Genomic DNA, 25,581 nt, shown 5'->3' with positions numbered 1-25,581 from the left:
TCTTTTTCTGCTGAGCCACACCCACCATCATTCAGTTTATTGATTATGGTTAAGATCGTTGAGTAATAAAGTCACATACAGGTCTACCCACAATAAAAAAAAATTTATTATAATGTTTGCAAACATAAACCATAAATATTCAATAAGAATTACAGCACACAGAAACAGTACAAAAAAGTCAAACATTTAGAGCTTCAATGCTAAAGTGTCATCTCTCACTTGCTTGAGGAGGACCATGAAAGGCGTGCCTCCAGTGCCAGTCATGTCCAAGCTGGCATTAACACTGTGTCTCCTCTGCATAACAATGTACCGTGTTACTAGAACAATGTGCTCACTTCGAAATGCACTAAACGCTTCCACTGCAAGATCGTAGTTCTTTGACAGTTCAGGATTCTTGGATTGCAGTACATAGTCCCTGACAGAGGGCAGCTGGTCCAAGGCCTCGAGGAACTCCTTGTGTTTTCTTGGCATGTACTCACGCATGGTGTGCAAAAACTCTTGCTCTGATCCAGTATGCTCGACTCTCAGGAATACATCAAATGATGGTACAGATGTACTCTGACCTGCAGAGGCTCCGTGATAAAGCTTTGGTTCTGAGTCTACACCTTCGTATATGATACCATTCGGAAACGCTTTAATTCCTTTAGATCCACTCTGAAACGGTCGTATTTGAAGATAAAATACGAGTGGAGCACAGTGGTCGTACATTCTTTGGAGAGCTTCTGTCATCTCAAGAATGGACTTGGTGATGTTTTCGAGATCAACCACCAAACAATCGTCTTGTTCTTGTTCCATTGATTTGTATGCATGTTCAATGGCTTTAAGCCCAGGAACAGCTGCTAATTCCACAAGTCCAGACATCATGTAGAACCATGATTCGTCTTTCGTGCCAGAGAATGTGAAGACAGCTTCCAAATTGTCAGCAGTCATTCCACCATTAGGGTCACGTAGACAGTAGTTGTAGAGAAGGGTGGAGGCGTATGTAGCCACTGGCTTCAATGTAAGATGCTCAGACACAGCATACCAAGGTATGGCCAGTTTCTTTGGAAGTGTGTCAATCACTCCAGCTTCACCCTCTGCCCAAATGTAGGATTGACTCAAGAATGTCAGTAAACTATAAGCTCTCTGCCATTCCTCTTCACACTTGAGTGTTTCTTTATTGAACTGTCTCTCTGGTAGGGCATCAACCTCAGCTCGTAGCTGCTTGCTCTCGATGAGGGCTGGGATCTTGCTGCAAGTATCTTCCCATGACGAGAAATACTCTCCTGGCAATCTTCTGAGTGGAGGATTGGGTGGGAGAAACCCAGTCCTCTCTGAGATGTCATAGTCGCTCAGTCTAAGTTGCTTCTTTGTTCCATTCATCATCATTCTCAATAATAATTAAAATACAGAGATCTCCATGGACACACCTCCAAAACACCCATCTAATGACGTCAGCTTGAGCCTCCCACGCAAAAAATAAAATGTCTTGCACACATGTACAGATTCTTATTGTGCCACTGCATGACATTGAGAAGCTGTGTGCCAAACAATAGCCTCTTTAGTATAATTTTATTACATTGTATAATTTTATTGCTTGCTAAGGATCATCACCAGTTGTTCAATGTTCACTGGTTCCGATTTTAATTCCTCTTCGTGGAGACGTTTGAAGTCTACCAGACTGAGACGGTCGATATTGTCTTTTGCTGATTCTCCTGGTAGTACACCAACCCAAAAATCAATAAATGCATCGACACTTTCCCAATTTACACGTTTAATTACAGTCTTTGAATGAGACACTTTAAATTGAAGTGACTCCGCCAACTCAGTGTATTGTGATAGATCTTTGTACATCCACTTTTTAAAGATCACATTCTTTTCAAAATCAGGTAAAATCAATTGATTCAATGCACTCCTGGTTGCTGCTGGTAATTTCATGCCTTTCTCTCCATTGACTGTAATAAAAGCAAATATTCCGCTTGTTGCGAGTTTTTCATGCACATTTCGGAACAATGCTTCTTTATCACTAATCCAGTGAATAACGTGCGCTGAAATTACAACGTCATATCCACTACCAGGGAAAGACTGGTCATCTGCCACAAGAAATTCAATGTTTGGTCTTCCATTGTTTTCCTTGGCTACTCTTATTCTATCAGCATCAGGATCAACAGCAATGATGCTCCCTTGCGGTCCCACTTGATCAGACAAGATGACAGCAAGTTGCCCTGTTCCACAGCCTAGATCAAGAACAGAAGCACCCTTTGGAATATCATTAATAAGCTCCAGCAATTCTCTGTTATGATCTTGTTGGATTGAAGATATTTTGCAAGCAAGCTGATCAGAGTCCATAATAATGAAATGGAGAGCTATTTTGGATATATCTTCTACAAATTATAGGATGCTATTAGTGATACTACTCCCCCAGTTGTTTCAAATCACCATTATTCATACACTGATAGACAGCGATAGTGAGTGCTGCACTTGCCGCAGTTGCATGCAGCGCGTAAACAGCTGAAAAATAATATCACGTGGCCCTCACAGACACAGAGGGTCACGCCCACTTCTTCAAGCTCTATTAAAAGCTGGAAAGCTGCTGTACTGTGTTAGCGATTGCGAATACTTGAGACTGAGGCTGCGAGATATACACTGACTACTTGAAGCTGATACACAAGTGGTAAGACTGGTGATATAATTATAGCTGAATGGTTCAATAGCTAGACACAATTTGTAACGACATCACATCACACGATCCACGCACCCACACCCACACACACACACACACACACACACACACACACTGCAGGGAACTGAGCTAGAGGCAGGAGAGATCGAGAGACGGGATGGGCAACACAACGTCTGCCGAGTCTATCGAAGACGACTTGTCCTTCCTAGAACAAGTAAGTTACAAGCTAGCTACTCCGACAGTCACTGACCAACGATTCATTGCTTGCAGCTGCCATTGGAAGAGGCTGTATCAGGAGCTAATGAGAATCTGTTGGACTTGTCCCCATTGTTTGTAGTGGAGTCGCTGCACAAAGCTCTCCTCAATATAAAGTACATACCACTTGAACACACAACTGACCCCCCACATTGCATAAAACTATCCTTTAATTACAGGGAACCCCCCGGCAGTCCACTGGTGATGTACAAAGAGCAGCTGGTGAAATGGCTTCACGATAAGGTGGACAAAATGGAGGTGAGTATCAAAACAGAAACTGAAAATCTAGTCAATTGTGTGGGTTCGTTTTATGTCAGTTTTGGACTTGTAAATTGTATAGGAGGTAGAGGTATAATATTACAGAGAGTGTTGTTTTGTAAGCTGTGGAATACAATACATGGCAGCCCTGAATAATGATTGTCCACACAGGAACTGTAAACAACCTGGTCAATGTACGGTCTATATTCATACCTCTTCTGTGTAGTGGCAGCTGTACCCTAGCATGCTATATGGGGGAGTGTGTGCATGTAATATTACCCCTAACCCCCCAGAGTACTGTTAGTGTGGGGGAGTGTGTGCATGTAATATTACCCCTAACCCCCCAGAGTATCGTTGGTATGGGGGAGTTTGTCAACTTCCTCACGGGGAAGGGCTGTGATCTGGCAGAGGCCACCACCTGCTTCCAAGAGCTGGACACTGAGGGAGAGGGTGGCACTGACATCACCTACTGTCTAGCTGTGAGTTTCATGTGCACTTCAAAGCAATGTGCATTTTGTAATTTGAGCACTAGAGTCGGCTCTGTAACGTGATCCAAATTCAACGATTTTATGATTTTATGAACACTTAGAAGGAGCTCTAAATTAACGTTTTTGGACCAACAGAACTAAAGTAGTGGCCGTTTAAAGATGCTCTATTTAATGCTGGTTATAATTAATGTGCACATATTTCATTACTGTCTTGACCGACGTGTGCTTCCTCTTTGTAGGTGCTCAAGAATAACAACGTGAGAGAGCTTCTTCCGTGTCCCCGGCTACCTGGTATGTTCGTGTATTGTGGGTGTGGCTATATACATGATGATCTAACCCCCCCTCCGTACAGGCCTGATGGATCTGTACTCACCAGAGCGCACTGACTCCTTCTCTCTACACAAAGAACTACTCAAGGTTAGATTTCATAAAGCCATACATTTCCAGTTTTGATTTCCTCTTTCATAAGTTGAAGATTCCCTCGCCATATTAAGTGTGGTCAAGAATATTGTCTTGATTGAGTTGTACTCCTCATGTACTGATGAGTGGGTGTTGACATGCCACACCACCCCCTCACACGCCCACACCACCCCTCACACACCACCTCCTCACACGCCCACACCACCCTCACAGTACCTGGTCCGCTATCGTGTAGGATCGGACAAGTTGGTCCTCCCCTCACTCACCCAGATCAACAGCAGTCTGGAGCAGAGGATGAAACTAGTGGCAGGACGTTGCATCATGATTGACGAGAAAGAGAAAGGTGGGTGTGGTTTCAATGGCTAGCTAGCCCCAAAACTTAGTGCTCAATTTCCCAATGAAAATATACATTCAGTAGCTTTTAGGAAAAAACCATCCAATGACATGCTTACATATTTATAATGTCGTACCGAATTTGCTATATATCGCTGTATCAAGAGTAGATTGTATCTAGTGCTTGTTGCTATGCACAGAGCTTGAGTTGCTAGGGGGCGGGGCTGACACGGAAGAGGATGAGGGGACAGAGAGATTGGTCCTCTCAAAGTGCTACTCTAAAGTTCAGGTCTCCTCTGGCGAGAAGAAGATAGATGCGTGAGTTTCATCTCATTGAAATGTACGCTAGTGTTTATAAAGTTGAACGTACGTGTATAATTATGTTGCTGTAGTGTGCTCACATTATTATGTTGTATAGAACAATGGTGCAGCTGTAGTCCTAGTAGTGTGTGGGCGTGTGTGTGTGTGTGTGTGGGCGTGTGTGTGTGTGAAGGTTATCTCTCTCCCTACACACAGGTTGTTTGACAACTCTATTGATACGTACTGGCAGTCCAACGGGTCACCACGGTCACACTATATCAGGTACTCACACACTTACTACAATGTCCTCCATTGCTTCCTGTACTAGACCATTCTAGGATTCCCTAATTTCACTGTCACAATATTCTATCTTTGTACGTGATGAGCAATTCCTCACACAACTGTTGCTTGTCTCGCACTACAGAGTCAGGCTGTTGTCAGGGGTGATGATACAAGAGTTAGCGGTGTCCGTCAGGTCAGGTGACGACAGCTACATGCCTAAGGCCATCAGCATTTCCGTTGGCAACTCAGAATCTTCCCTCAAGGAGATCAAGACCATCCAGATACCAAGGTCAGTCTACTTTGCTGGCTATGATTGTCTGGAGGGGGTATTTCTCGTTAAAACTAATTTAATCAAGGTTATTGATAACATTCCTAAGATTGACCGTATTAAATTTTCCCCTACGTGTACTACAAGTTTATATTATATAATATATAATTTTTAATAGTTATTTCTGTCTCCATGTAGACAAGTGAACGGTCGCCATGTGCTCATGAGAAGCATCTCCTCCAACTACTCCATCATTCAACTCAACATCAAGAGTTGCCATAGCGATGGCTGTGACTGTCGTATCAGAGGTCTACACATCAAAGGATGCAGGTGCTTGTATACTTAACTCTTCCACCACTGGAATAATTTAAATTTAACCCATTTGGCCATTACACACTTATAGATACAAGAGGGAGATAGAGCCGAGTCTGATGGATACCATGGCAATATGGTACCTGAACATAGTGGCGTGCACGGCCAAGGCTGCCATCCCACTGTCCCCAGCTCTGAGGGACACCATCCTGCAGCAGTCCAAGTGAGTATACTGTACATGGTTGGTATTATATGGTCATGCTTACACTCACTGTACATGGTTGGTATTATATGGTCATGCTTACACTCACTGTACATGGTTGGTATTATATGGTCATGCTTACACTCACTGTACATGGTTGGTATTATATGGTCATGCTTACACTCACTGTACATGGTTGGTATTATATGGTCATGCTTACACTCACTGCACATGGTTGGTATTATATGCACTCACTGCACATGGTTGGTATTATATGGTCACTGTACATGGTGGTGGTTGGTGTCATTACTGATAATTTGTGGTTTTCAGTTTCTGGCTTTCATTGAAATATTTATACCACTTACATTTTTATCACCCCCCCACACATCCCGCCCACACACACACACAGAATGTCCCTGAAGTCGCTGTCTCCGTTATCCCTCTCTCCCACGTCCCCACTCAAACCAGACTTCTTCTCGACCTTTGTTATCGCCGAGATGGACAAGTTCCTCACCTCACTTTGGTACGAACTCTAATATCCTAATAATATCCTGATAATAATTATCCTGATAATATCCTAGTAGTATCCTGATAATATCCTGATAGTATTTGCTAGTATCCTGATAGTATCCTGATAGTATCCTGATAATATCCTAGTAGTATCCTGATAATATCCTGATAGTATTTGCTAGTATCCTGATAGTATCCTAGTAATATTCACTGGTAATATTCACTAGTATCTGCTGTTATTACAGCCTGCCTGAGGAGACCTACGTGTCAGTGGGGGCAGACCCTCTCCACGTCCTCTTGTCCTTTGCCCTCGCTCACGGCAACGTCAACACCATCCTCGACACACTGCAAATACTGATAGGTGGGTGTGGTCTTGTAACATTGGGAGGAGGATGAATAATATATATATAACTGGAATGTTTAGTTGGCCCGTGTCGTTGAGTGGAGTATAAAACATTCCCTAACTTATACATGTGCTTACACGGAGAACAATCTGTAGTTTTGTATACTTTGGTTCATAATGCCTCCTATTCAGATAACACCACACTCGAGTTCTCACTGCTCCCACTGCTCAAGAAGATGGAAGAGATGAAGTCAACTAAGAAACAGAGACACTGTGAGTGTGTGTGTGTGTGTGTGTGTGTGTGTGTGTGTGTGTGTGTGTGTGGGTGGGTGTGTATGTGTGTGTGTGGGTGTGGGTGTGTGTGGGTGTGTGTTGGTTTATAGTTTGCCCCTCCCTCCTCTTAGCGGAGCTGCTCAAGCTGGAGGTGGTGTCATGTGACGGGGGACAGAAGGATGAGGAACATGGTCCCACCTGTATCCTCTCCAATACACCGGACAACTCCTCTGGAGGTACATATACACTACACATGTCAATTATGATTTTCCTTGATTTAATATCGTGCTAATAATAGCAGTATTTGCTAGTATACATGCACCTATTAGTGTTCACTGTGCCAGCCCAAGGAGACGTATGTGTACACAGGCTCCACTCTATACACCACCCACACACCGCCCACCACACACCCTCACAGATCCGTACATCAGTGACAAGGACAAGAAAGTTGTCAATATTCTTCTCAAGGAAGAGTCCTCCTCGGTCATTCAACTGTCTATGCTGAAGGTCAAAGTTCAGTCTGGGGCGCAGGGGGCCAGGGCAGGACTAGTGTTCTTGTTGACCTCTGAACCCAAGGACCTGGAGGATCTCGCCAAACAGACAGAGAAGTATGACAACTGGACAATGGACGACTACACTGAGATGAGGTGTGTGTGTGTGTGTGTGTGAGGGGGGAGGTTACATTGGTAGCAATAATTTATATCACGAACTTCAGATCTCAGAGTTCAGAGTCCACTGACGAACTTTGCCCTGTGGCATACTTCGAGCCTAACAAGGACAGGTAAGGACTGTGTACATGTGGTGTGCATGTGGTGTACATGTGGTGTGCATGTGGTGTACATGCTGTCTCCCTATGATGCAGCTGCCTGGCAGAGGTGACCCCTAACGCTGGCAAGCCTGCAAAGGTGAGGGGAAGCACACACAAGCAGTGACTGTTATTTGCTTGCAAGCTTATTCTTTGGCTCCACACACCACGCACACACACACACACACACACACACACACACACACACACGCACGCACGCAGTATGTGCTGCTCAAGTTCCTGGCCTCGGACAAGGAGGATGTGGAGCGTGTGGGCGTGCATTGTGTGAGGGTGTGTGGACACAAGATTCTCTCGGACGGACCTGGCATCGACTCCTTCCTCGAGAAGCTGGTGAGTGGGTGTAGTGTTAAAGCATCTTGGAACGGCCATAACTTTAGTTCAGTTGATCCAATAATATTAATTTTTAGATTTTCTGAAAGCTTAAAGATAGTGATGTTTGGGCCTGTTTTTGAAAAAAAAATATACAGTATGTGATATGGTATTTCCCTCTATCTTGTGTAGGATTCCATAGCTCCTCTGACTGACGAGCCGTGTGTCTTAGGGGGTGTGGTCTTGATCCGAGTACTTGGTTTTCTAGCAACCTTGCTGGCTGACCTGCACTTCCTCCAGCTGCGCAGGAAGGCAGCTGCTCTGGACCCCACCCTAGTGGGAGTGAGTGAGGGGGCGGGAGGGGTGATGGGGCTACAGTGTACATGTACATGTACATGCAAGCTTAGTGTATAACTCACTATGTGTATGTGTACATTGTACATGTGTATTGATTTCTGCACTGACCTAATACAGGAGGTCCACTTGGCAGTGGACAACTTGTCTCTGGAGAAGATATGGAACATCTACATTCCCCTCACTCTGAAGTGAGTCAGCCCCTACAATTATACCACACACACACACACACACACACACACACACACACAACACACAACACACTCCACACACACACCGCACACACACACAGTCCAGAGCCTCAGGCTGAATATGCCAGCATTCTTTGTCTGCACTTGCTCAAGTCTGCCCTCCCATTCATCAAACCCAGTCGGCCAACTTCAAATAAATTGACTTCTGTGCCATCAGAAGTCCTCTCACACTTGTGTGGTATCCTAGACTCGGCTGAGATTGACTCAGCTGTTAAGAGTGTTGCACAGGACATTATTGTGGAGGGTGTGGTCATCTTCTTCCCTGACGCCAAGGCCAGGAAGGAGTACCTCCTGAGCATGATCGGGGCCGTCCTGGTGAGTGGGTGGATGTGTGAGGTGTGTGGAGGGTGTGGGCTTAGTTTGGGAAGTTTTGACGTCCGGAAAGTTGCTTAATTATCAATGGTGTGTGTGTGTGTTGGATAATGGTACTGCAAACATGTGCGTGTTTGATATTGTCCCCTCCTACTCAGGACGAGAATCAGCCCAAGTCATGGTGGCTCAAGTTTGAGGCTCTCTGTCATTATTTCAGCAAGACTGACAGCAACTCCGTCCTCAATTTACCAAAAACCCTCTCTGAGACCACACCCCTTGACCCCACCCCCACACTCAACATACTCACCACTATGCTCACTGTTGCCACTAGAGAGGTTAGTATCACATGACTATCACATACACTGGTCAATTTGTTGCTTCGTATACATGTACAGTCATAATGTACTCGGTACTATCACATGACAATCACATGCAGGCCCAGAACATCATTGTAACAGGGACAAGCAAACCGGATGATCTGGTTAAGTTGTTAAGTGCTCTCCAGGCGTCACTGCTCATCTGGTGTCAGAGGATGTTCAAAGCTTCAGAGGAGGAGGAAGTTAAGAAGACAGTGTACAATCTCCTGGCTGAGTGTGAGTGTGCTTTCCTATGCTAGATATCATGCTATGATTGGGAAACCTAGAACCTTTGTGCAGTGCCCCACTGTGTGCATGTGTTATGTCTTCTCTCGACCTGCACAGATGTGACGCGTCTGGTCCAATCTTGCACAGAGCTCTTACACAAGTTAGACCAACTAGAAGAGGTTTCAGTAAGTCAACAGCTACTAGAGTTCTGGTGGTCCAAATTCAATGATTTCTGATTTTCTAAAAGCTTAGAAGGAGCTCTTTCAGATCGCATTATCAAATCTCAAATTTAAAACGTGCCATAATTTCTGATTTTCGGGAAAAGACCATGGGCAATGCTATTTTGTCAAAACCAGGCCCAAAATAGACTTTTGATTCGAACACACCATCTGAAAGGCCTCTGTTTAAGCTTTCAGAAAATCATAAAAGTAATGTTATTGGACCAACTAAACTAAAGTTATGGCCGCTCAAAGATGCTTTATTTCCCCTTCATTTTGAATGTGTGTTTATAAGCAATACATACATGCATGACATGTAGGACTCTTTACTGGAGATTCTGAGGAAGTCGTTGCTAGGGCGACCACTGCCGGAGATGGTGAGTGGTGTGCAGTGTCTGTGATTCATCATGTGATTATTTGCTGCCTCCAGTTGGTGTTCCTGGCCACAATGACAGACTCTGGTGGTATGAACCCTGTGAACCTGAGTAATAGACTCCACCCACTAGTGCCCGCCCTCTCAAACATTGTCAATAAAGTTCCCTCCATTCTCCTCAAGGTACGGTCCTGTTATTGAAGCCACACCTACTGACACCCCCCCTCACCAGGTGGACAGTCCCGAGCTCCTGTCATGTAACACCCCCGAGAGTGTGGTGAGTGTGTGGACACGTGAGTCACCACATAACTACGAGAACAACAGCGACAAGACGGAGGACTTCGTCTGCTCCTCCGCCACAAGGTATGTCACATGATCAGTCAGGTAATGATTATTGATCTTTATATCGATGCAGGTTTGTAGTTGAGTTCGATCAGCGATGTCATACTGAGAGACGGTGAGTTTATCAGTATCATAATTATTACTGCATAATTATAATTATATGTACAAAAATTTTTTCATGTTTACTTATTTTTATGCCATTTTAATTGGTGGAGTATTGCGCCTTTAATTCCCTTACTGGTCTGAAACACTGTATTGTACAGTTGGTGTTGCTTTAATGAAGCCACGCCCCTTTATTTACTGAAGCCCCGCCCCCTCTTTAGATACGACTACCTGGAGTTCACTGACACTCAAGGATCAAAGACTAAGTTCGATGGAGAGTGTGGGTCAGATAGGTGGACCAAGAAGGCGGAGTTCAAAGGTCAGAAACTAACATTTAAGTTTCACTCTGATGGCAGCAACAACGAGTGGGGATACAAGTTTACGGTGAGCACATGGTGGTCATGTGACATATACTGATGTCATGTGATATGATTTAAATTCAGTTCTATACACTAAGTACATTAAGGGAAGCCGAATAGCCAACAAGACTCAAGGTTAATACAAGGCTATTAATGGTTTATATTTATTCTGACCCAGCTGAAAGCGTACGGTGTGTCCCCTCCGTCTATGCACTGGATACTAGACGCACAGATCTCACTATCTAGTCTCCTTGGCCTACTCTCCTCCACCACCCTCGGCAAGAAGAGGACTGAGCGGCCAATCACATCGCCCGACAAGACGGACCAAGAGAAGGAAGAGGAGAAGTTAGTGGATAGTGAGCTTTGGAAGACATTGTTTCGAGGCGGCTACATGGTGGGCAAGCTGACACGGTCCCTGTCAGAGTTCCACGTGAGTTGCTGTAGTAACAGCAGTTTAGGAGTCGCTCTGAACTGTGATAGCTCTCTTTAAGAGCCCGTAACTTGACATCACTGTAACTTGAGTGGGGATTCTCCAATGTCACAACTAACCTGTGCATGTACATGTAGTAGCTCCCTGATAGAGCCGTGTGTGTAGATCAATGATTCATTTCGGGCCCAAATATTTCAATTTTTCGTGGGCTATTAAGCATTGAGTTAATTAGGATTGTGTATCCATTTTGAATGCCCAGTGAATGTGTATTCTCCCCCCCCCCCCAGGCTGCCAGTCCTGCTGACTCAGCACTGTGCACTATGCTGCAAGACCTTGCTAACGGTCCGGAGGGGGTGGGGCTACAACTACTGGAACTGTGAGATTCCTTCTTAATCTGATTGTGATCTGTGTACAGCTTGTAGTACCGTATGGGCCTTGTATTGTGACTGTACTTACTAGCATTGCCTACACAACTTCAAGTAGACCATGAAAATGGCTCCTGTGATGTGTTTAAATGCTCCTTCTCCAAATGTACAGCTGTCGTGCGGACACTAAAGGTCACTTCTACGGTGGACCCACAGTGGACAAGGCAGTCAACTCCGTGTTTGCTGCCCTTATATGGCATTCACAGGACATCCGAGAGGAGCTCCTCCCATTTGGTGAGTCATGTGATATCATGTGACTGTCATGTGATGCGCTACACCACTCAGTATCCGAAGAGAATCCGCCCAAAGTAACGCCCGGTGTACTCACGGCTTTCAAAGCTGCCGAGGCTATGAGGAGAGATCTGGTGAGTGAGTGTGGCCTGGTAGGTGTGGCCTAATCCATATGTGGGCGTGGCTACAGGTGGAGGCACGACAGCAAGTGATGCAGAGCAACGAGGAGGGGAAAGAAGAGGAGGCAAACAAAGAGAAGGAAAAGATCGATGAGGATGCCCCTGGTAATCAGCAGTACAATTAACTTTATTGTACACATACCTCACACCTCACACACTCACACACATCACACATCACACACCCCACACACACCTCACAGTGACAGCGTGCTTCGAGAAGGCAATGTTCCTGCTCAAGTTCTCTGGGCTCTCTCGTCGTAAGAACCCACTGTCCACTAGCGGCAGTCGGCCACAGTGGGCTAGGAAGAGCCTCAAGTGGCAGAAGGTCACCACTGCTGTCTCCACTGTGGGGGTGCTCAAGCAGCACGTTAGTATCCAGTAGTATCCAATAGTATCCAGTGATATTCAGTAGTATCCAATAGTATCCAATAGTATCCAATAGTATTCAGTGATATTCAGTAGTGTACTAGAACATGTATATATTCAGTGGCGTTTCAGAGCCCGTATTTTGTGTTCAATTTCAAAACTAATTGATGCATTCAATAGCTCTCAGAATTACCTTTCCAATGATGTGCTTATGTTGATGTCCTGCCTGCAGCTGACTAGTTCCGAGGAGAAGGTGTCGGAGAAGTATCCATCATTTGACCTCATTCTGAACTTTGTCAAGAACGAAGCCTTATCAGTGGATCGTGTACAAGCTCTTCTTAAGCAGAGAGAGAAAGTGGCGCGCTCTGTTGCAGAGACTTACGCTTTCCTAGCTGAAGTTGTTACAGTCATGGGAATGGGAAATTTGTTCGAGGTAAAGTTATGTGGCCTTCATATCTCTTACTCACCCCCACACACACACACACCCACCCACACACACACACACCCACACACACACACACACACTCAACAGCTGTCAGGTCTTGTCCTGTTACAACAAGTGCTCTCAAAACAACAGTTATTTCCAAGGTACGTATATAATGCAATGCTTGTTTGTAGGTGTGGCTTAACTTGAACTCTGTACTCTTATTATTACCTCAGGCATTATGCGGCCAAGCTGGATGGGTGTGGTCTAGAGCTGGAGAACCAGGTGCGCAAATCGTATCGTCGACTCCTCACTAAGCTAGTCGAAACAATCAACTCTTTCAAGAAACCTTCCTCAAAGTAAATGCACTAGAGTAGAAATACACGCTATAATAATATTATGAGAGCATTTCTTATAATTATATCGTCTCAGGGAGCATTCTTTCTCTCGTTCTTTGGTCCTCCTGTTTGTGTGTCACCTGTTGGATTTTGACTGGCAGGACTATGACCATGCCCTCCTCTCCGAGCTACAGCTGCCAGAGTTCCTGTTCAGCAATGCCGTTGGTGTGTGTGTGCGGGTGTGTGTGTGTGTGTGTGTGTGTGTGTGTGTGTGTGTGTGTGTGTGTGTGTGCGGGTGTGTGTGGGTGTGGGTGTGTGTGTGTGTGGGTGGGTGTGGGTGTGTGTGGGTGTGGGTGTGCTAGTACCTGAGATACCTATGTACAGGTATTGTACGGTTATTGTGTTCAGGAAGTACATGTACAGCTGTATATTAACCACACCCACTTCCCGCCCCCTCACAGAATACTCAGTGACGGGTGATCGTGAGCCAATGGAGAAGTTCGAGGGAGAAGACGAGATGTTGGAGAAGTACGAGGTGTACATGAAGATGCTCCAGTTGTTCAATGACCTCCCTTCTTCTCAGAGCTGGAAGGAGATGTTAGAGATGCCTTATTGTATGGAGCATCTCAAGGTACACTAACCCTCCGTCTGTCTCATGGTAGGGGGCGGAGCTTTGCACTTGGTCCAGGAGGGTGGGCTGGGTACATGTACTACTGATCTCTGGTATGATTACTTTGATACGGATGTGAATAGAACGTGTATGATGACTTGTGTTGCTATGACGATCAGTTCATTTGTATCTGTATGTGCAAGTGTTGAAGTTGGTAGAATTGTGTCACATGACCTGCATAACCCCCCCCCCCCACACACACACACAGGATACACACATATTCCTGGTAGCAATGTCCCTGTATAGCGACCGTATCTCGATGAACTGTGACAATTGTTCCTCAACCATCCGTGGGCGTTGGTTCCGTGACACTGAGGTGGAGGAGGACTATGACCTTTGCACCTCCTGCTTTGACAGTATGTACACACACACACACACACTGTAGCTAACAATCCACACTGGTAATGAGGGCTACAAGTCATGTTAGTATACTGCTCCTTAAGCTCTGTATTGTGCTCTGTACTTATTGAATGTTTAAGATGTATTCTGCCTGCCTGCCTACAGATGAAGATGGGAGAGAGAAAAGTGCCGATCACAAGTTCATGTCTTTAGGGTAAGTGTGTTACAATACTTTGACACCTCCTCTTGTACATAACATTGTCCGATGATGTCATATCATTGTCTATAGTCTATATTATACGTCTGTGTTTCTTTTGTAGGCGGTATGGTTGTGATATTTGTCACATGGCTGTGATGGGACATCGCTTCCACAGTGAGACACGCTGTGATTACGATCTCTGTATCGGCTGTTTCAGGAAAGAGCAAGCAACAGGGTAAGTCCCTATAGTAGTCATGTGATCATACTAGCATGTCATGTGACGGCACAGGAGGGATGACTCGTGGACAGTGTTCCCCTACACTGAGATGACTCCTAGTGGGCAGAGGGGACGATACTGGAGCAGTGATAAAGGTACTGCGTTGCGTGGTGATGTCCTTAGTTACTGTGGTGAATGTCCTTAGTTACTGTGCCATTTTTATATACATTACAATATTCTATTCTTCACTCTCTACAATCTGCCCCCCCCCCCCCATTGTCTAGGAGAGGTCACTGGGTTCAAGTACCAAGATGGTTACTTGTTTAAGAGCACCCCAGCTAGTCAGGTACGTGGCTACGTCCATCAACACTGCTGGATGCTCTTCTCCTCTCTGTGTCTGGGCATGGCCAACACCGTCAACAAGCCAGGTGAGGGGGGCGTGGTGGAGGGGGTGTGGTGTCATATTGTACAAAGGCTGTGCCCCCATCAGCATAATTATCATTGTCAAGAGCTACAGATTGCTTCTCTTAGTTTTGCTTTTTAGTGAAATTAAATTATCTTGAGTAGAATTCAAGCATACTAAAAACACACACCCACACACCACACACACACACACACACACCACACACACACACACACACACACACCACACACACACCACGCACACACACACCCACACACACACACATCCACACACACACACACACACACCACACACACACACACACACACACCACACACACACCACACACACACACACACACACACATCCACACACACACACACACACACACCCACACACACACCACACACACACCCACACACACACACGCACAGTACTAGAGCTTGACTACTTACAACAGGCGAGCAGGATCAAGTACAGCTGTCTCAAGCATCTCTCTGTGTCACTACGAGCAGCCGTACTCGATCAGCATGACCAAGGTCAGAGTACAAATTATATATCTACGTTCCCTAACGTATATATTTTTTGCTGACATTGCTACCTACAGCTTCCAAGAGGAAAGCTGATAAGAAAATTGAGGAGGAGGAAAAAACGAAAGAAGAATCGAAGCAAGAGGGAGCAGACCAATCAGAACAAGCCAGCCCAGTCGACCAATCAAAAGAGGGCACTTCTATTGACCAATCAAAAGAGGGGACATCTGTAGATGAAACTGACTTCTCTGTTCCATCAGAGGCCACACCCACTACAGCAGAGGCCACACTCACTATAGAGGATATCACTACCAGTGTTGTCACGCCCACTGGAGATAGCAAAGAAGAAGAGGAGGAGAGTCCGATCGTGAAGGCTAGCAAAAGACCACAGGACATGGACTCTAATATTGGCTTCAATGAGAGGAACTTCTCCACTTGTTACATGGACAGTATCTTAGGGCTGCTCACAGCCGTACTACCCAAGGAGTTCAATGTACGTACATGTATAGTGGGTGTGGTTAATATAGTAGTGGGTGTGGTTAGTAGAGTGAGTTAAGAAAATCAATCCACGGAATTCAAGTTATGGCAGCTAAAAGAATCCCCGAACCATTGAATAAACGGGAGTAGTGGGTGTGGTTGTGTACAGTGCATGTATTATGCAGTGTTATGTTTTTGTTCTAATTGTTGATTTTGTATTTGTCCAGTTGTCTGCGTGGATTCAACACAAGCAGGATATTGAGGTGTTCTTAGCGGAGGAACTTCTACCATCACTGCTACAGCTGTCAAGGTAAGCTCACCCACACCCCCCCCACACACACACACACACACACACACACCCTCCACAGCTGTTGTGAGGTGACCTCCCCCCTGCGACTACAAGCCCTCCTGGTAGCGGCCCAGTACTTTGCCCGCCTCAACCCACAGGTGGCAGACCGTGCCGTAGAGATAGCTGAGGGTCAGACCCCCCACAGTCTTCAGTTAGAGACTGGATGTGCCGGACTAAAGACTGTTCAGTTCTTCTTCAACTGTGGAGCATCTTCTCTGGAAAGGTGGGTGTGGCCAGTGGGTGTGGCCAGTTAAATTGTGATGCATCAATTGATGTCGTGCATAATTCCAAATTAATTTGTAGAGAAAAACAGGCTGTACATAATTATACTTACATTTGTGCATATAATTATTGCTACATCTCTAGTATTGCACGTTATGTTGCCCCTCCCACTAGGTCTGACTTTACTGGTGCATCAACCGCTGAGTCTTGCCTGCTCTTGCTGTCTCGGCCACTCCCCTGGCGTCCTGCTCTCTCTGCTACCATAGCAACCACCCTTGGTATAGGCCTAGAGAACATGGATCTCAGCTCAATGTTCAGTCTACTCATACTGGCTGGATTTCCCAAAGTGAGTGGGTGTGGCCTGTACATGGGGAATTCCCCAGGTTCCTCGGTACAATATAGCCTGTAGACATATCTTATGTTGAAACATTTGTGTTTTTTGTTCGTATTGATCATCAATCATACCACCCACCCACACACACACACACACACACACGCGCGCGCGCGCACACCCACACACACACACACACACACACACACACAAGGTGCCGAGGGCTGGTAGTCTGCTCACATACACTGGATCAGGTGATCTTCCGTCCCCCGTGGTACTGCTCAAGGTAGAGGAAAGTGGGCGTGGCTGTGCCGTCAATCTCAAGACAAGAGAGAAGATTGTGGTGAGTTTGGAAATGTCTCTAATCAGGTTTTTCGTGAAATGGTGAATATTGTTCCTCCATAGGCCAAGTTGTCCGATTATGAGATTGAAGAGTCTGCTCCTGATTGCATCGACACCTCTAAGATGGACACCATCCTACCTCTAGTAAAAGCTGCCCTCAAGTCTGTCAAGCCAGGTGTGTGTGTACATGCGAATGCTCTATATCAATAACAGCGTGCTTATCTTAACGAGGTACACGATTCTGTAGACACTGAACGATGTGTGGAGAATGTTTGGATACTGGGGCTGTCCCTCAAGGCTCTCTACATCATACTCCAGGTATGCTAGCTACAATTATTATACGCTGTTGACGTTTTTACTGGCTTTCTGTCGTTGTTTATAGTCTCCCGAGTCAGAGGGTGTGGTCAAGATGCTGGTTGACATGGGAATAGTACCAGCTATCATGAAACTAGCCTCAAGGCCAACCAACTTCAGTCTCAAGTGGAGACTAGCTGAGCTAGAGGTATGAGAATAAGTACTGCTATTTGTGCATTTATTAATTACCATATAGCGTAAAATTTTAGACCCACATAATTTTCTCCTCTTGTGTGTTGAATAAATGTGGCGCTATTTGGTCAATGACACCGTGTCTTCCGTTAGCTATAAGTAATTCATTCACCTAATTTCGTGTACGATTGAACTAAATGTTGCGCTATACAGACATTTTAGGACATTATTTTGATTTCTGCATAACCCCCAGTACATGTGTATATGGTGACACGTGTGTCATAGCTGTGTAATGGTTGCCATGGTTGCCAGGTGTTGGGGATGAGCATGTACCAGCCAGCTGGAGCTGTACAAGACACCGACTCTGATGAGACTACTGAGGAAGAGCCCACTGCCGCTGCTGCAACTGAAGGCAGCAAAGAAGACAAGGATGAGCCCGCCAGCGATGATAAAGATGAAGATGATGAGGACAATGATGATGAGACCAAAAATAATGCCAAGATTTTAGAGGGTCTATCGGAGGAGGTGTGCTCCATGCTACAGGTGGGTGTGGTCAGTAAACTGTCCTTCATACAGTGTCATTTGGCTAATCATATTATTGTCAGTTTGTGCGATACATATATGTATTGACCACACCCACTACCCCACCCCCCAGACGCTGTCCGAGGTGTTCATGTGTCCCATGACAGTGCTGCGGGCCATGCATGAGAGTGTGGATGGTAACATGGATAGGTTCATGGCCATCACTGAGCAGAGGTGAGGACCAACACTTTTCTATAGCCATAACTTAAGATCTGGTGGTCCAATTTCAATGATTGTGTGGTTAAAGAGTTGAGTTGCTCACATGATTCTCCCACACACACACGCACGCACGCACACACACACACACACACACACACACGCACGCACACACACACACGCACATACACACACACACACACACACACACACTGTGCAGCTATAGTGAAGGAGAGTTCAAACCTTCCGATGAAATACTAGAAGCTGCTAAAAAATGGTGAGTATTATATATAACATCACACCCACACCACACACACACACACCACACACACACACACCCACACACACACACACACACACCACACACACACACACACCACACACACAGGGAGATAAAGAAGGTTTCAGACAGTGTGACTGTTGAGAGTGTCCAGCAGAGCACTGAGGATGTGGGTGTCACCAGACTGGTCCCCGTGGAGATTGACATCAAGTAAGCACATACATGTACAACTGTACCAGTAGCAGTCTGTGTACAATAGCTGCACTTGCTCATACATGCACAGTAATCTGTGTATAGTATTCTATCTTTGTTGCTCTGTCACTGCAGATCAGTGGAGGCCATTGCTGAAGATCAGAGCATCTTCAAGAAAACTAAGAACCTGCTGAAGTCAGACTCCAAAGAAGAGGTGTGTCTCCTAATACAGTAGACATGTTATTACCCTCCTCCCACTTATCTAGGAACCCAAGAATTCCTCGGCTGCTAGACAAGAATCTTACTCCCTACTATCTGATGAGTTGACCTCCCTCAAGAACAAGCCGCCCTCGAGAAGCACCATGTACAAGACGTTCTATGCCATTGCAGTGCTACAAGCGAGACGTGTGTTGTCACGACTACTCGTAAAGTGGGCGGACACTGGTATGAGACTGAGCACCTCCTCTCTCGGCTGTACGGATATGCCGCAATACTTCTGTCTACTGGACCTCCTCGTCAAACAGGAGGGAGAGGAGGTGTGTGTGTGTGTGTGGTGGAGTGGGCAGGGCAATTGTATGATGCGTGTACCGTATTAAGGCGACACTCTAATTATACGAACATTTGGATATTTCTTCCATTTAGCGCCATTCATTGTTTTGTGTACATATAGTTTGTACTATTTTCTCCTCAGATTCTGTCATCAGTGCTGTCATGTACTGAGCCAACAGAGCTTATTAGTCTAGTGCTGACAGCTGTACAGTGTATGAGTGAGGTGTCCGTTGGCAAGGAAACACGAGTCATCAAGTACACCCAGGACAGCAACATGAAGGAAACAGTGAGTGGGCGGATATTATACTAGACCTAGCTAAGGCTGTCCTGTGGACTATTACCAGTGTAGTGTATGGTTGAGTGTATTGTATGGCTGTTTTGTACATTGTAATTAAAGTGCCGACACTTCATATCATATTTTGTGGGATCTTCCTTCATAATTATAATGCATTAAATTCCTTTAATCTCTTTATACAGGGAAAGATCAATATCCCTAATGCTGCCAACCTCAATATTACATTGTAAGTTTTGATATAGATTTTGCATATCTGCGAAATATATTTTATCTTCCTGTCGTTCTTTTCAGCCATCCAATCAACGGCTCTCTCAAGTTCTCATCATCAATCAATCTATCACAGAATGCCAAGAGCCACACCTCTACGACCTTTGACCCTGAGGATCGTCAGAGTCATGTGATCCCTGGAGACACACTGTACTACGAGGTGGATATGGTTGGCCCTAGCAACAAAAACACTACCTGTACCTTCACAGTCAATGGCACACAGATGGGAAGGTGAGTATCGTACTGTTCTAATTAAAGGCAGCAAAATTATTACGTGTTGCATATTTTTTAGACGGTAGCTTATTAGTTAGAATACTGCAGACGAAATTTAAGAATGTCACTCATCATGTCCTCAGGTTTGACACTGGCCACTCCATCCTAGAGCAGTTACTGTGCCGAGACTCCGCCCCTATCCCTGCCCCCTCCCTCCCCCTCTCTCGTCTGTGGCCCCTCCTCATAGTCGTGGCTTGCAAGTACACTGGAGCCCAACGTCTGAAGGTAGTCAAGCTGCTCATGAGATTAGTGGGACTACAGAGCTCTGGTAGGAGTGAGGGAGGTGACACAGTGGTGGTCTCTAAGGACCGACTGGAGCTGTCTGCACTCAAGCCTCTCTGGCAGCTGTACACCACTCTCATCAAGACCTATGGTGGGTCTTACAGCTAGCATGATAGTGTGCACTGAGGGGACCACAGTGTGTATGTACACAGTGCTAGCATGATGGTGTGCACTGAGGGACCACAGTGTGTATGTACACAGTGCTAGCATGATAGTGTGCACTGAGGGGACCACAGTGTGTATGTACACAGTGCTAGCATGATGGTGTGCACTGGACCACAGTGTGTATGTACACAGTGCTAGCATGATGGTGTGCACTGAGGGACCACAGTGTGTATGTACACAGTGCTAGCATGATGGTGTGCACTGGACCACAGTGTGTATGTACACAGTGCTAGCATGATGGTGTGCACTGGACCACAGTGTGTATGTACACAGTGCTAGCATGATGGTGTGCACTGAGGGACCACAGTGTGTATGTACACAGTGCTAGCATGATGGTGTGCACTGAGGGACCACAGTGTGTATGTACACAGTGCTAGCATGATGGTGTGCACTGAGGGACCACAGTGTGTATGTACACAGTGCTAGCATGATGGTGTGCACTGAGGGACCACAGTGTGTATGTACACAGTGAGGTTTTAGTCTTAACAAACTAGTAGAATACTAAGTGAGCGTTTGAGCTACAGTGGATACAATTCCCTTTTCCTTTGTATACCCCCCCCCCCCCCACACACACACACACACACACACACACACACACACACACACACACATCACACACACGCACGCACATCACACACACACACAGAGGAGAAGACGAAGGGTCAGCAGTTGCTCTCTCCTGAGATTATTAGAGTATTCACTGAACTCTTCCTAACCATTGAAAACCTGGCAGAGGTAGTACAGTAGTTACCATGGCCACCATGCAGTACTGTGACAGCTCTAAACTCTTATTAGACAACCCCCTGAATGATCTGTCCTGTAAACTATGACTGGTGTCGTCTTAATCAGATTCTTAGAGTAACATCTCATAGTCCCCTAACCTTTGACCCTCTTTCTCCTCCCAGGAATGGGGGATCTCCCATGACCTCATGATTCGCACTATCACCAAGGAGGAGCTCAACAAGTGGTTGGAGAAAGGCATCGCTAACGTGGCCTTCGTTAGTCTCGCACTCGGGCTGGACAACACAGCAGCTGCAGCTTTTATCAAGGCCAAGGTGGGAATAGTATAATTATGTAATTAAAAGGCTAAATATTTTACATTATTTAGACTGTATTAACTACATAACCCTTGCCCCTGTAGAGTGAGTATGTTCCCCCTCCTCCCACGGCCAAGCATAGTTGGGAGGGGGCAGTCAGTGATGATGGAGGAGGCTCTGAGGACACTGACTCATTTGACAACACAGAGGAGGAGGAGGACTCGTAAGTATGAGAGTGTGGGGGTGGGGTGTGTGTGCGTGCGTGTGTGGGTGTGTTATGAGCATTTAGGGAACAGCTAAACTGTTATAGGGATGTACCCAGCAAGTGGTGGCTATTTTTTCAATTCAATACAAAAAATTTTGCCTATCATTAATTTCTTGTGCAGGAGCTCCTCTTCTGACTCAGACTGGTAGTTTTTAATCCCCTTAGTTCAATACACACATTTTGCCTTCCTTTTATTTAATTAATTTCTTGTGTAGGAGCTCCTCTTCTGACTCAGATGATAGCTAGCAATGGAGCACACTCTAGGAACTGCCAGTGCACTAACTGTCTCTATTGGTTTGAACTCTCATTAGGTAGTATATAGATTTGATCTGCTTGTTTGTTCTATTGTGTGCATTATTTTGACATGCATTCATATTATTTAATTGAAGTGACAAGATACATGAACTGTAAGAATAGTCCCATTTCAGATCTGATTGCACCAACAGCACAAGATCTTTGTTTATTAGAGAGTACTTTATGCATGATCCAGCCAGTGTGTATGTGGAAGGTTGAGGTTGTCTAGAGGAGCAGAAGTTCATTTGTATACTTTTGGATTCGTTAAAATAGAGCGACCACCTCCTGTTACTCCAAAAAAACTACTGGCCAGTTAGCCTTACTGAAAGCAGTAGTTTATAACCCACACGCTACATGGGTGAACTGCAACAAGTCAAAAACGTAGGAGGAAGGGGATCTTTTAGCCTCGATCCCAGACCGCACTGAAGATGAGGCACAGGTGTAAGATACTACATGTAGATGAGATGATCTTTACTGCAAAGAAAAGGGTCAACAAAGACAAAAGATTCAAAATGCATGGAATTGAACTGGGATATGATAATGGTAATGTTGATGAGTTCAATTGCTAGGTCATGTGATCAGGGTAGAGGGCGGCCAGGGCAAGTGCCTCACTCAACTTGGCTCGGCTGAGAGGGGGGAGGGACACAATACAATACAATACACAATAACATAATCTCCTCACCTCCCACACCTTGTAGAGGGTCTGGATGACTGCACTACGTCACTGTCTCCTTCACTTGTTGGTACGTCCAAAGCTCTATTCCCATTCGGGGGCTGTTCATTCTCATACCGTTTCTTTGGTGATGCCACTCCATCGTTTCGTAGCCTAACTTCATTTTCTCTCATTGTTGCCTCCATCTTAGCCCGAGTGAGGTCAAAGCGCGCGGTCATCTCTCCCTCCAGTCCCTGCAACTGAAGCTCCGCCTCCAGAAAGTGCCGTTCCATCTGACGAAGGGTGGGGCCTATACTAGATGGTGTCAATGGTCGCATTTGGAGGGGGTGTGGTAGAGTGGGCGTGAGTAGCGATACAGCAACCTGTGTGTAGTGTGTGTGTGTGTGTGTGTGTGTGTGGGGGGGGGGGGGGGGATTGGTGTTAGCAAATAAAGTCAAAGTTAGTTAGGTAGAGTCAGTGTCCACGTATGCATGGGCTTACCCCATCGATCATTTCCAATCTTTGCAGAACACTGTGTACATCTTTCCTATAACTGGAAGAAACAGTACAACAATATCAAACACACATACAACACAACATTATTCAATGGTTCGGGGATTCTTTCAGCTGCTATAACTTGAATTCCGTGGATCCAATTTCAACAATTTTATGATTTTCTGAAAGCTTAGAAAAAGACCTTTCAAATCGTGTCATCAAAATTCATATTTGAGAGATAAAAGTATTGTCAAATTTGGCCACACCATGGATAATAGCCCATGGTCCAAGGCCGAAAAATGACAAATTAGGGCCCCGATATAAATTTTGGATTTAAACATATAATTTGAAAGGTCACTTTCTAAGCTTTCAGATAATCATAAAATTTTTGACATCGGATCAACGGTACTGAAGTTATGGCTGTTCAACTACAACCCTCCCACCATTTAAAATTGTAACTTACTCATTTAAATGCTGACAGAGTGAGTTGCCCTCCAGCATTATCTCAGAGAGACTGGCCAGCTGCTGAAGACCCCCCACAGCCTCCACTGTTGCTAGGCAGTTATCCCCCACATCCAGCACCTCCAGGCTAGGGTAGAGCTTGACCAATGGAGCGAGTGTGTCCAGGCTATTACCTGACAAGTGCAGTGTGTCCAGGGAGACTAGCTTGGGCAGTGGGGAGAGGTCACAGAGGGCTATCCGATCCAGACAAAGGACCTAGATAACAGAAAGTCTAATTAATAATGGGAGAATCCGAATGCCCACAATTAGAGTCTATAACTTGTGTGTATTAAGCCGTTGGTTGGACATGTGTGTATTAAGCCATTGGTTGGACATGTGTGTATGATATAACAAGTGCTTGCACACCTAACTGAGCTACAAAGGCTATACACTATAGTCACCGATGGAATACCTTGAGCTGGTTGAGTGGCTTGAGTGATGATGAGAGGGAGCCCAGTGTCAGCGGGTTGTCTGATAGGTTCAATTCTGTGAGCTGTAGAGACAGTAAATGCATGCTAAAGTAACCTGAAGAAATCATAGAGATCTACTATTACTGAATATTGAGACATTCACGCACTTTTCTACATCTAGCCAGATCTGGAGGGCACGTCAGTTTGTTCCCTGCTAGATAGAGCTCCTCCAGGTTGCCAAGAGACCCTAACCCTTGTACCGATGTCAGGAGATTGTGGCTGAGGTCCAAGTGGGTCATATGATTACCACATGACACCAGATCACTGTGGGACACACTCGTTAGATGGTTGTGGTCCAATCTGAGCTGTTTCAACTTCTTAAGGTTGGACAGACCAGTGCCTGTACACAAAGCATACAGAACATCAGTAATTACATACTATACTAGTTGAGCATCTAACACAAATGAGGAGTACCTATGGAGGCTATCTTATTGTGTTGCAAGAGTAGAACACACAAGTCACTCAATTTGTCCAGCCCCTCCATAACTGTGATCTCGTTGCCATAGAGCTTCAGTTCTCGGAGCTCCTGCATCAAAACAAAACCATAATATCATATTTAATAATAATGAATACGATCTTCAATTTACCTTGTTTTGCTCCAAGCCTTGAATCTTTGTGAGTTTATTGCAAGAAGCATCCAATGAGTGCAAGTGCTTGAACTGCACAAATAAATATCAAACAGTCATAGCATAGCTAGCGACTGGATAGAGATATGATATGAGTGCTAGAGTTGTATACTGTCATTGCAAGCCCAGCAGCTCAGACATTGATCTTGACACTAGTAAGCCTCACCTTGTCCAAGCCTTCAATTCTGGAAAGCCTTTTCCTGTGCAAATCGAGCTCATGAACTTTAGCTTTCTGATGCTCCACCATTTTGAGTATTGCAGGCCACGCCCATTCAACTAGCAAACAGTTTGTTCTAATGACGAGCC

The 25,581-nt window shown here is 45.4% G+C and overlaps 3 protein-coding genes across 4 annotated transcripts; 1 reads left to right on the top strand and 2 right to left on the bottom strand.

Annotated features, from left to right (window-relative positions):
• Window positions 1-88: 88 nt before the first annotated feature.
• LOC135351498 (indoleamine 2,3-dioxygenase 2-like) lies at window positions 89-1,409 on the bottom strand. The gene has a single exon (XM_064550505.1). The coding sequence runs from the start codon at window positions 1,366-1,368 to the stop codon at window positions 187-189; it is 1,182 nt and encodes a 393-aa protein (XP_064406575.1). The 5' UTR covers window positions 1,369-1,409; the 3' UTR covers window positions 89-186.
• Window positions 1,410-2,494: 1,085 nt separating this feature from the next.
• On the top strand, window positions 2,495-22,632 carry LOC135351489 (zinc finger ZZ-type and EF-hand domain-containing protein 1-like). 2 transcript variants are annotated; one of them, XM_064550488.1, is made up of 71 exons: window positions 2,495-2,653; window positions 2,783-2,876; window positions 2,933-3,033; window positions 3,097-3,175; window positions 3,523-3,654; window positions 3,903-3,954; window positions 4,016-4,080; window positions 4,297-4,426; window positions 4,617-4,734; window positions 4,933-4,998; window positions 5,141-5,287; window positions 5,465-5,596; window positions 5,670-5,801; window positions 6,190-6,303; window positions 6,536-6,651; window positions 6,826-6,906; window positions 7,038-7,142; window positions 7,325-7,553; window positions 7,622-7,687; window positions 7,769-7,811; window positions 7,934-8,062; window positions 8,234-8,383; window positions 8,516-8,586; window positions 8,688-8,961; window positions 9,117-9,293; window positions 9,395-9,551; window positions 9,660-9,727; window positions 10,081-10,137; window positions 10,191-10,316; window positions 10,366-10,496; window positions 10,549-10,590; window positions 10,799-10,961; window positions 11,115-11,366; window positions 11,654-11,742; window positions 11,904-12,025; window positions 12,077-12,156; window positions 12,213-12,306; window positions 12,402-12,568; window positions 12,800-13,000; window positions 13,100-13,155; window positions 13,228-13,350; window positions 13,424-13,554; window positions 13,791-13,960; window positions 14,208-14,355; window positions 14,504-14,552; window positions 14,659-14,772; window positions 14,827-14,909; window positions 15,039-15,182; window positions 15,592-15,696; window positions 15,765-16,180; window positions 16,392-16,474; window positions 16,533-16,736; window positions 16,910-17,081; window positions 17,281-17,409; window positions 17,472-17,583; window positions 17,656-17,726; window positions 17,791-17,910; window positions 18,207-18,437; window positions 18,550-18,650; window positions 18,853-18,909; window positions 19,021-19,122; window positions 19,240-19,318; window positions 19,371-19,640; window positions 19,796-19,939; window positions 20,131-20,174; window positions 20,240-20,446; window positions 20,572-20,861; window positions 21,582-21,670; window positions 21,841-21,990; window positions 22,077-22,195; window positions 22,453-22,632. In XM_064550488.1, the coding sequence occupies exons 2-71, from the start codon at window positions 2,820-2,822 to the stop codon at window positions 22,481-22,483; spliced, it is 8,859 nt and encodes a 2,952-aa protein (XP_064406558.1). In that variant the 5' UTR covers window positions 2,495-2,653; window positions 2,783-2,819; the 3' UTR covers window positions 22,484-22,632. The 2 variants fall into 2 exon arrangements, with proteins under 2 accessions (XP_064406558.1, XP_064406559.1); XM_064550489.1 differs by having other exon boundaries at window positions 22,359-22,632.
• Window positions 22,633-22,987: 355 nt separating this feature from the next.
• On the bottom strand, window positions 22,988-25,563 carry LOC135351497 (protein phosphatase 1 regulatory subunit 7-like). The gene is made up of 9 exons (XM_064550504.1): window positions 25,442-25,563; window positions 25,237-25,308; window positions 25,064-25,175; window positions 24,757-24,989; window positions 24,592-24,672; window positions 24,142-24,395; window positions 23,685-23,736; window positions 23,214-23,566; window positions 22,988-23,157 (listed from the first exon to the last, which is right to left on the bottom strand). Exons 1-9 carry the CDS (start codon window positions 25,520-25,522, stop codon window positions 23,097-23,099), a joined length of 1,299 nt encoding a protein of 432 aa, XP_064406574.1. The 5' UTR covers window positions 25,523-25,563; the 3' UTR covers window positions 22,988-23,096.
• Window positions 25,564-25,581: the final 18 nt, after the last annotated feature.

Source organism: Halichondria panicea, chromosome 17 (genome assembly GCF_963675165.1).
Source record: "Halichondria panicea chromosome 17, odHalPani1.1, whole genome shotgun sequence".
Lineage (NCBI taxonomy): Eukaryota > Metazoa > Porifera > Demospongiae > Suberitida > Halichondriidae > Halichondria > Halichondria panicea.
The sequence above is the reverse complement of the archived record's forward strand: the minus strand, read 5'-3'. Positions and strand labels throughout refer to the sequence as shown.